At 37.0% G+C, this 12038-nt stretch overlaps 1 protein-coding gene across 3 annotated transcripts in view; it reads right to left on the bottom strand.

Moving 5' to 3' along the window:
* Positions 1–12038, bottom strand: part of B3GLCT (beta 3-glucosyltransferase) — a 124389-nt gene that overhangs the window by 25966 nt on the left and 86385 nt on the right. For all 3 annotated transcript variants that reach the window (XM_047723091.1, XM_047723089.1, XM_047723088.1), the window contains exon 12: positions 8487–8586. In XM_047723091.1, coding sequence (XP_047579047.1) covers positions 8487–8586 — 100 coding nt within the window. The remainder of the gene's footprint in view (positions 1–8486; positions 8587–12038) is intronic.

Raw genomic sequence — 12038 nt, 5'->3', positions numbered from 1 at the left:
CCTGTTTGGGGCTCACAAGGTAAACATTCTGGGCACCTAGTTTGGAATCGTCTTCAGGTCAGCTGATAACTCTGAGGGGGGGAGGTGAGGAGGTGTGCAGATACCAGTAAGACACCATTTGGTTATGGAGAATATACTCAAAGATCTCTGAGGCAACTGTGGCCTTCAGCTGGTAAAAGTCTGTGTGTGTTTAAGAAAAACAAAAACAAACAAACAAAAAAACCTCGAAGACCTCTGGGGCCAATTTAAATCTACTCCTTGATCTGAGAAGAAATGAAAAGTATTTATCTTCCTCCTGCATATTATAAAAATGTCAATTCAACCCTCAACTTCTAATTTCTGAGGTTAAAATAACTGGGATTTAACATCTCATCTGGTTTTCTTTTCCTTTTAAGATCAACCATTTCCCTACCCAGTATCATTTTAAAGCTGAAGAATCAAACTGAGTCTGATAACCATCATATGTTTCATTTTGCTAAAAACTAGAAATGTGGATAAAGCAGATGAGTCTCCCAAGCGGATTGACCATTCATCCAGGAAAGGAACTTTTATTTAACAATATGCTACCATTTAGGGCAATTTTAAGGCACAGAAAAAAAAAAAAAAAAACCGGTATGGCAACAAATAAAACTACATGCTATCAAAATCATAACAACACAGCTTAGTGTTGCATATAGATTTTCTAACAGCATAATACTGATTTGTATATGTGTAATGGACACATGTTACCTAAGTTTCAGCTGTACAGCATAGTGATTTGACAAGTTTATATGTAATGTTACGCTCACCACAAGTATTGCTACTATCTGTCCCATTACATTGCTATTACAGTATCATGGATGGTCTGCCTTCTGCTTTTTACTCCCATGGTTCACTTGCTCCATAACTGGAGCTCTGCATCTCCTCTACCCTTCACATATTTTGCCCAACTTCCCATTCCCCTTCTGTCTGGCAATCATTAGTTCTCTGTATTTATAGGTCTGATTCTTTTATTTATTTTACATTCTGTTTATTAGTGGAATCCTAAGTCAGACTAAGAAAGACAAATACCTTATTTCATTTAATACCTTCCAGGTCCATCCATGTTGTCACAAATGGCAAGATCTTTCTTTTATAGCCAAGTAATATTCTACAGTTTGTGTGTGTGTGTGTATAAAGATGTGATAAATATCTATCACATCTTTATCCATTTATCTATCAGTGCACACTTGGGCTCCTTCCATGTCTTGGCTATCGCAGACAATGCTGCAGTAAACATAGGGTGCGCATATCTTTTCAAATTGGTGTTTTCCTTTTCCCTGTGTAATCACCCAACAACGGAATCATATTATTGGATCATATGGTATCTCTATCTTTGCCTTTTTGAGGCACCTTCATACTGTTTTCCACAGTGGTTGCACCAGTTTGTGTTATCACTAGCTAACAAAAGCGTTCCTTTTTCTCTACATCCTTGCCAACACTTGTTTCCTGAATTTGACTTCTGCCGTTCGGACAGGCATGAGGTGATGCCTGCCGTGGTTTTGATTTTTGCCCTTCCCCCAAGACTACTGATAGTGAGCATTTTTAATGTGTCTGTTGGCCATCTGTTTGTCTTCTGTGGAGAAATGTCCATCCAGGTGCTCGATTTTTTTTAATCGGATTGTTTTTTGCTGTAGTAGGACTTCTTTACATATTTTGGATATTAACCCCTTATTGGATAGATCCTTTGCAAATACCTTCTCCCATTCAGTGGGTTGTCATTTTGCTTCGTTGATAGTTTCCTTTGCTGTGCATATTTCCTTTCATTTTGATGCAGTCCCAATAGTTAATTTTTTTTTTTTTTAAGATTTTATTTATTTATTTGACAGAGAGAGATCACAAGTAGACGGAGAGGAAGGCAGAGAGAGAGAGGGAAGCAGGCTTCCTGCTGAGCAGAGAGCCCGATGTGGGACTCGATCCCAGGACCCTGAGATCATGACCCGAGCCAAAGGCAGCGGCTTAACCCACTGAGCCACCCAGGCGCCCCCAATAGTTAATTTCTGCTTTTGCTTTCGTCTTAGGGGACATACCTAGAAAAATATTGCTATGGCTGATGTCAGAGAAATTATTGCTCAAGCTCTCTGCTCAGATTTTTATGGTTTCAGGTTTCATATTTGGGTCTTTAATACATTTTGAATTTGTGTGTATGGTGTTAGAAAATAGTCCACTTTCCTTGTTTTACATGTTGCTGTCTAGTTTTCCCAGCACCATTTATTGAAAACAGTGACTTCTGCCCACTGTATATTCTCTCCTCCTTTTTCATAGACTGACTGTATTAATGTGGGCTTATTTCTGGGGTCTCTACCCTGTTCCACTGATCTATGCATCCGTCTTTATTGCCAATACCATATGGTTTTGATTACTACAGTTTTTAGTGTATCTTGAAATCTGGGATTGTAATACCTCCAGGTTTATTCTTTTTTATCAGCAATGTCTTGGCTATTTGGGGTCTTCTGTTGTTCCCTACAACTGTTAGGATTATTCTAATTTTAAGAAAAACGCTGTTGATATTTTGATATGGACTGTACTGAATCTGTAGACTTCTTTGGGTAATAGGACATTTTGACAATATTCTTCCAACCCAAGAGGATGGAATATCTTTCCATTTGTTTGTGTCACCTTCAATTTCTTTCAACAGTGTTTTATAGTTTTCAGAGTACAAGTCTTTCACCTCTTTGGTAAAATTGTAAATGGGGTGTTTTTAATTTCTCTTTCTGTGACTTTTTTTGTGAGTGTACAGAAACACTACTGATTTGGGGGTATTAATTTTGAATCTTGCAACTTTAGTGAATTCATTTATTACTTCTACTAGTTTTTTGGTGGAATCTTTAAGGTTTTCTATCTCTATCATGTCATCTAAAAGACGACAGTTGAACTTCTTTACCAATGTGGATGTCTCTTATTTCTTGTCTGACTGCTACGGCTAGGACTTCTAGTACTATGCTGAATAAAAATAGTGAGAGTGGACATCTTTGTCTTATTTCTGATCTTAGGGGAAAAGCTCTCAATTTTTCCCATTGAGGATGATAGTAGTTGTGGGTTTTTAACATATGGCCTTTATTATGTTTGGGTTTAGAAGAAACATACCTCTTTTGTTGAGAGTTTTTATCATGAATGGAAGCTTGTCAAATGCTTTTTATACATCTATTGAGATGGTTATATGATTTTTTTACCCTTCATTTTGTCAGAATACTGATTTTTAAAAATCCAGATGAAATTCTACTCCAACCTATGGCTTTTATTTTTTTTTAATTTTATTTGGAAATAGTTAAGATTATAGAAAAATTCCAAGAGTAGTACAATGGGAAGTACTCTCCTAATATCCTTTACCCATATTTACCAGTTGTTAACTTTACCCTATTTGCTTTAACATTCTCTCTCAATCTTTTTCTCTAGATATTCATATTCATATATTCATGTATCTGTATATATATGTGTGTGTGTAAATCTGCACATGTGTGTGTGAGTTATATACATATATTTTCTCTTTTCTAAAATATTTGGGAATAAGCCTCATACATTATGCCCATTTCTCCTAAATACATCAATGTGTATCTCCTAAGAACAGGAAAAGTAAAGAATTTCAAAAACTTTAACATTAATATAGTAATTTTCTTAAAAAGTCAAATATATACCTACATGTTTCAGCCATTCTACTCATTGGTATTTAGCCAAGACAAATACATATACAAAGATATATACACAAAAGTTTATAACAGCCTTAATTAGGATTCTAAAACTGAAAACAAATGCTTCTATCTAATCTACTACCCTTATTCCAATTTTATCAATTGACCCAATGTCTGTTATAGCACATCTCCCCTTCAGTATAGGATGCAGTTCAGGATCTCTTATTGCATTTATTTATCATATCACCTTATTCTCTCTTAATCTGCAAATTATTTAGCTTTTATCTTTCGTGACACTGGTATTTTTAATAATAAAAGCACCTCCCCTATTTTTAATGGAATGATCCTCCTGTTGGGTTAGTCTGGTGCTTCCTCATGACAAAGTCCAACATATGCATTCCCAGTCACAGTATTGGATATGTGATGCTGTATCTGACACACGATGTCCTTCTGATCTTCACAGTGATACCTATTCTATTCACCCAGTCAAGTTGTCTGGTATCTCCACTGGACAGTTACTATTTTTCCATTGCTATTTTTTAAATTCCAGTGTAATTAACGTACAATGTTACATTAGTTTCAGGTAACCTAGAAGAAACAGATAAACTCCTAGAAACCTACAGCCTCCCAGAACTGAATCAGGAAGAAACAGAAAATCTGAGCAGACTGATTACCAGCAAGGAAACTGAATCCCAACAAACAAAAGTCTAGAACCAGATGACTTCACAGGTGAATTCTATCAAATATTTAAAGAAGAGTTAATACCTCTTCTTTCAAACTATTTCATAAAAGTAGAAGAGGAAGAAAAGCTTTTCTTCCAACTTCATTCTAGGAGGTCAGCATTCCCCTGATACCAAAACCAAAGAAAGACACTACATAAAATGAGACCTACAGGTCACTATTCCTGATGAACATTCCTATTTTCTACTTCTTATAAGCCTGAACTCCTTGATCCCTAATTTTAATGGTCATAATTCATTGTTGTCCTCAATTACATGATGTTTGTCCAAGATGTGACCAACAGGAAACCATTTTTCCTTCACTGTGATGTTTTCATTTGAAACACAGTTGCGTTCATCTTTTTTTCTTTATTATCCTTTCTCCTGTCATTATTGATTTTTCAAATATGTAAAATATGAGCATGCTTCCACAACTCAACTGAATTAAAAAATAAATTCAGAAGTATCATACCCTCTCCTTCTCCATCCTCTTCCCCCACCCAACCCTTTTAGAAACCAACTTCATGGTCTATTGGTTCAACTGTCCCTCACTTGATTTTATAAAGATAAGGAGATATAGGTATGCTTTATTTCCTTTTCATTCTTACACAGAGACTAGCATACTGAATACATTGTGAACTTTGATTTCCAGGAGATACCATTAAATAAGAAAAGCATTCAGTACCAATTTTTCAAGGAAACAAAATTCTGATTAATTTGAACTTTTTCTCTACCTCATCATTTCTGCATGTATCTTTATTATTTCCTTCCTTGTGGTTTTTTTTGGGGTTGGCTTTGTGATTTTTTTTTTCCAGCTTTTAGAACTGGGAATTGAACTTTTTTATTCTCATTGATTTGCCAGGTCTTTATCCATCCCTTTATTTTTAGGCTTTTTGAAGAACTATGTTTATGTAGGTCTCTTATATCAAAGTACAGAGTTGGGGTTCGCTTTATGAGCCAATTTGAAAAGTTCTTTGGTAAGTTAAACCCATTCAAATTTAGTGAAAAACTGGTAATATTTGGTTTCAACATGAAATTATTTTGGGTTTTAATTATACATATACTATTTACTGTGTTTCTTTTAAGAAAAAAATTTGTGTTGGACAAGTTTTTCCCATGATCTTATATTTAACTTTTTATGCCTTATTATGCTCTTTTAATTTAACATTTTATTATTAGATCTGTCAGTTTTATATGATACCCTCTGAATCTCATCTCCTAGCTATACAGTAAGCCATGATCTTATTCTACTTTCCCTTTTCTTTCCATTTTTTTTAAGTTTCAAGATTCTGCTTTGTCAAACGTATTACATTTATGTACTATTCCCCTACCCACATCCCTAACCCTGTTTTACAGTTAAATATACGAAATGTCCACCATCAGTCCTCTTGCCCCAATTTCCTCTCATTTGCATGAAGTTCTCTAATATATTCCCCAGGAAGGATGCATGTGCATACTGCTCCCTTAGTTCATGGACATTACTTTCCTATAGACTTGATACTTAAAAGAATCTTAGCGGCACATAAAATTTGTGACTCACAATTTTTTTAGTTTAACATGTTCCTCTACCATTTTTTTTTTAAGATTTTATTTATTTATTTGACAGAGAGAAATCACAAGTAGGCAGAGAGGCAGGCAGAGAGAGAGGAGGAAGCAGGCTCCCTGCTGAGCAGAAAGCCCGATGTGGGGCTTGAACCCAGGACCTGGGATCATGACCTGAGCTGAAGGCAGTGGCTTAACCCACTGAGCTACCCAGGCGCCCCTGTTTCTCTACCATTTGTTTCCATACTTAAGTCATTCTGAGAAGTCTGATGCTGGTCCTACTTTCTTGATCTACAGGTTATTTCATCATTTTGCCTCAAGACTCAGAGGAAGTTATCGAATCTTAGTAGTTTTACCCAGCGATGTGAGGAAGCTGAAGATCAGAAGCGTAAGTCAATTTTCCAAGGCACCTACCAGGTAGGCCTTTTCAATATATACCTTAATGTCCTCTTTTATTTCTGGTAATTTAAATGTTATTTCTGTTCTTTTTATTTTTCCTTCAGTCAGGGATTCCAATTATACATTTATTGGACTTCATTGCCTCTTCAATTTGAACCACTTTTTTCTAACCTTTTTAAGTACTTGACACCATTTTCTGTATTTCTTTCCTAATTTTCATTCATGTCCCTTATTAAATTTTCATTTGTGTTTATTTACTTTGGGGTATTTTAGTATAACTCCAGATATAAATTTGCCTTCTTTCTTTCTTGAATCTAAAATTCTACCTTCACTTTTTTCCCTTTTTTGACCACTTCCTTTTTTTAGTTTTTGAATTTTTTTTTTTTTTCTTAACTAGACTATACGACTGCACGGAGCCCAAAGTGGGGCTTAAACTCATGACCCTGAGATCAATACCTGAGCTGAGATCAAGAATTGGATGCTTAACCAACTGAACCTTGTAGGTGCCCCTCAGTTTTTGAATTTCTGACCTGACTCTCAATCTTGCAATTATTCAGGCTCTTGTCTTAGGAGAAGTCAAAGTTCATGCAATCAAGAATGATGTCAGAGTCTTGCAAGGTAAAAGTGCCAAGCTCAAAATAAAAAACACATTTAAGACCTCACTGGGCAATTAGACATTATTGCTGGCAAATAAGAAAATGTGGCAAAACTTTTAATGTATATTATACTGAAGATTGATGACATAAGGGAAGTGGTTACAGATATAATAAATGCTATACAAAATGTCCTTGAAAAAAGACCCCATTCTTGGAGAGATTGTGCTCTGCTTGGATGCTCACAGTTTAGTCTAGGGTTCACTGATCTAGAATCAGTATCTTGATCAGCTGGTTTATAGTTTTCATCAAATTTGGAAAATATTTTTTTAAATATTTGTTATATGCCCTTTTTGGGGACTCCAAATTGCATATATACAAAGCCACCTGAGATTGTCCCACAACTCAGATATGTTCTGTTCACTGAATTTAAATTACTTATCTTTGTGTTTCCTTTCGATAGTTACTATTGCCATGTCCTCAAGTTCACTTGTATTTTCTTCTGAAATATCTAATTTTCTGTTAATCTCATCCAGTGGATTTTTCACCTCAGAAAATATAGTTTTCATCTCTAGAAGCTCAGTTTTGTTATACCTTTCATGTTCCTTTTTGAATAAGTGGAAGAGTTATTAAGCTATAACAGAACTGGTAGTTATAACAACTGGTTAACACTGTCCTTTCTAGGGTACTTTCAATCAACTGATTTTTCTCATTATGTGTGTCTTTTCCTGCTGCTTTGCATGTCTGGTAACTTTTGACTGAATGCCAAACATTATAAATCTCTATTGGGTTATGGATATTTTGGTGTTTCTAGAAATCTTCTTGAGCTTTGTTCTTGGATCCAGATAGTTATTTGAAAATAGTTTGCTATTTGGGGGCCTTACAAGATCTCTTAGGCAGGACTGGATGGAGCAGTACTTAATCCAACCTTAACTGTTTGTTTCCTGCTATTAAAGCAAGACATTTCTATATACTTTACAATACCCTATGGATCCAGAATTTCCCAGTCTGGCTGGTGAGAATAGGTACTCTACTGAGCCCTGTGTGTTGGCCACCATCCCCTCTCATCATTTTGGTTGGTTCTCTCCCCAGCCTCCAGTAGTTTCCTCACACACATTTGTACTGAACTCTGGTTCAGTACAGATCTCTGGTGTTCTTCAGTGCATCTCTCCCTCTCCAGTGCTATGTCCTCCAAACTAATGGCCTCAGTCACCCCAGGCTCTCAGCATCATCTCTTCAACTCAAGAGTTGGCCAGATTCTACGTAGGTTCCCAACACCTCCCCACCCCGCAGAGGAATGCTCAGCAGCTATTTACACTTCCTTAAGGCATTTAGCTGGGGCTGCCATAGAACTCACCTCCTATGTTTCACATGGCTCAGGGGTCACTGTCCTTTGTTGCCTAATGTCCAGTGTCCTAAAAACCCCATTTCTTATATTTTGTCCTCTTGGGGGAGTTGTTTCAGATGTAAGGGTAAATCTAATCCCTGTTACTCCATCTTGGCCAGAAGAAAAGTACCCATCATAGCTTCTGCATATGAATATATGTAGGATTTAAAGCCATCCTAGGATGAGAAACACTCCTTACCTTATTAATGTATCATCATCCACAATGACCAACCATGCAATTTTGTCATGGCTGTGATTCAGAAATTTTTCCAAAATAGCGAATGTCTTTCCACAATGACCTAGGAAAGGCAAGAAGAAAACTTACAGTGTAATATTTTCTTTAAAATGCACATATAATTCATTTTAGGGGGAGCCTGGGTGGTGCAGTTGGTTAACCATCCAACTCTCGGTTTCAGCTCAGGTCATAATCTCAGGATCATGAGAGATGGAGCCCCACACTGGGCTCTGCACTCAGCAGGGAGTCTGAATTTCTTTCTTTCCCTCTGCCCCTCTCCACCCCCCTCACTCTCCTTTTCTCTAAATCTTTAAAAAAAATTTTTAAAATAAAATACATATATAATTCATTTTACATTATTTAGTTTTAAAGTTTTACAAGCTTAAATCCTGACACATATACAAATAGAAATTTTAAAAATTAGCCTTTTCACATTTTCATAGACATAGTGAACCAGTGGGAACTTCAGAGATCATGAAGTCTGAGCCATTTATTTCACACATTGGGAAATGGGAGACCCAGAGAGGAGGTCTCTTAGCTAATCTGAGGCAGAGCTAGGATAGTATCCTTGCTCCAAAGTTGTAAGCCTCATAGAAACTACAGAAGCTTGGCACCTTTCTTTAGGTATATTCTGAAGGAGCTGTTAGAACCCTAAGCATTAAAACTTGGGAAACGATGGTACAAAAGTAGGATATTAGATCTCCATTCATTTACTTTGTAAATACTTGCTATTAAGTTTCCAGTATGCCAGATACTGTGGCAGGTTCTTCTCTAAAAGCATAGTATGGACTAAGAGTTATAGCTCTTCAGATGCCAACAGATAAGTCAGTGCTTTAAGGGAAAATGCTGGGTCCCAAGATAGGAATAAAATGCTTGGAAAGAGAACTCAAATCAATAAATAACAATATACCCCTGATTTCAACAAAATATTTGGTGACACAATAGAGAACAAGCTAATATTAACAATATTAAACCACTCAATGTGACCTTTATTTTCATTTTCTTGATCTCTTTACGTATTTTTAACCATTATTTGGTTAGCCATCTCAAACTCCTATAGGAACAAGGTAGAGTATAAATAGCAATAATGTCAGACTAAACAAATTAAGAACTCAAGGAATATGTGAATAAATGATTATGAAAAAGCAACTTAAATTGAAATCTAAAAAGCCAGCTTAACCAAAAACACCTCAATCTAAAATTATTTTTCCAGAGCCCAGGGAAGATGGCAGAGGAGTGGGGGACCCTAGTTTCATCTGGTCCCAGGAAATTCAGCTAGATAGCTATCAAATCATTCTGAACACCTGTGAACTCAACGGGAGATCTAAGAAAAGAATCACTGCAATTCTACAAATAGAAAAGCGATCATTTTTTGAATGGTAGGAGGTGCGGAGAAGTGAACCGAGGGGATATATCAGAGGATAAACCCTGGGGGGGGAAGGAGCTGCCATAAGCCAGATATCGGAAAGTGCTATAGCAGTGGGGTGCAAAATCAGAACTTACAAAAATCTGTTCCCATGTGTCTAAAAGGTGCGCAGGTGGTGAAGCAGGCAGAATACCAGGTGGGACAGCGTGGTCTCAGGATCCCCAAAAGAATGGGGGTGCCTGAGTGCGGCAGAGTTCCCAAGCATTGGAGTAGGGAAGTCAGCTGCAATCAGGGAGCTCAGGAGTGGGCTCTCAGTTCTGTGTTGCTATAAACCGTAAACCACAGCATGGTCAGTGGACTGCTGTCTGAGCAGCGGTGAGAGTCCCCTCCTTGCTCCCGGGCAGTGGCGCATGTGTGCGCTGTACGAGTCTAAAGTTTGGAGACTCCACAGGGTCCTGTGCCTAAGATTAAAATGCTCAGTTACAGGCTGGGTGAACAAAGAGTGCAGAGGGAAACCAGGGAGACGAGAGTGACTGACTGCTTTTCTGTGAGGGCTTACTGAAGAATGTGGGTTGCGAATTGTCAGCTCCGGGGCTGAAGACTGGGACACAACCGTTCTCATCCTCTAAAACAGCGTGTAAAGCCTTCAGGGAACAAAAGCCACATACAGCAATCTGAAGCCACTTACGCTCAGTCTGGCCCCCTAGCAAGGGGTGGGGCAACTCCGCCCAGGCAAAGATCAGTGCAGCAGGCCCCTCCCCCAGAAGACCTGCTGGAACATCAGGCCAATACCAAGTTTACACAGCACACAGAACAACAAAACTCCAGCACTAGGGGAAAATAGAATATAGAATTTGAGGTTTTTCTCTCATTCATTAGGCATGCAGTTTAATTTTTTTTCCTTTTCAACTAGTTTCTTATTTTATCAAACCTTTTAAGTCTTTAATTTTCATTTTTACATTTTACAAATATATTCTTCATTTTTGGCCTCATTTCATCATATTCAATTTTATTTTTGTATATATGTAAGTTTTTCTTTCTTTACAATTTTAGGATTTATTTTCTAACAAATAGACCAAAATACTCCCAGGACCTAGTGTATTACTCTGTTCAGTCCACCTGTTTGATTATATTCTTTTTTCCTTTTTTGGTTTCTGATCTCCTCTGATTTGTTTAGTACATATTTTCCTGGGGTCATGGTTGATATTTTTGTATTTTGTTCCCTTGTTCATCTGTTCTTCTCTGGACAAAATGACAAGATGGAAAAATTCACTCCAGGAAAGGGAACAAGAGGCAGTACTAACTGCCAGACACTTAATCAATATGGATACAAGAGAGCTATCAGAGCCAGAATTCAGAATAACGATTATAAAAATACATCCAGATTGAAAGTAAGGGGGTTGAAAACCATTTATCATGCTAATGGACATCAAAAGAAAGCTGGGATCCGGAGGGAGACAAACCATAAGAGACTCTAAATCTCAGAAAACAAACTGAGGGTTGCCGGGGGAGGGGATACAGAGAGGGTGGTGGGGTTATGGACATTGGGGAGGGTATGTGCTATGGTGAGTGCTGTGAAGTGTGTAAACCTGGTGATTCACAGACCTGTACCCCTGGGGCTAATAATACATTATATGCTTATAAAAAATTTTTAAAAATATTTTTTTAAAAAACCATATAAATCATAAAAGAAAAATTGAGATATTTAACTACTTTGAATAAAATAATTTTGTTCATTAAAAGAAAAAAACAAAACAAAAGAAAGCTGGGGTGGCAATCCTTTTAGCAGACAAAACATCTTTTAAACCAAAGACAATTAACAGATGAAGAAGTTCACTATATCACAAAGGGTCTATCCAACAAGAAGATCTAACAATTGTAAATATTTATGCCCCTAACTTGGGAGCAGCCAATTATATAAACCAGTTAATAACAAAATTAAAGAAACACATTGATAATACAATAATAGTAAGGGACTTTAACACCCCACGCATGGCAATGGACAGATCATGGATGCAGAAGATCAACAAGGAAACAAGGCACGTTGGACCAGATGAACTTCACAGGTATATACTGAGCATCCCATCCTAAAGCAACCGAATACACATTCTTCTCAAGTGCATATGGAACATTCTCCAGAATCGATCACT

Source organism: Lutra lutra, chromosome 3, assembly GCF_902655055.1.
Source record: "Lutra lutra chromosome 3, mLutLut1.2, whole genome shotgun sequence".
Lineage (NCBI taxonomy): Eukaryota > Metazoa > Chordata > Mammalia > Carnivora > Mustelidae > Lutra > Lutra lutra.
Note: the sequence above shows the minus strand (reverse complement) of the source record. Positions and strands in the feature narration are given on the sequence as shown.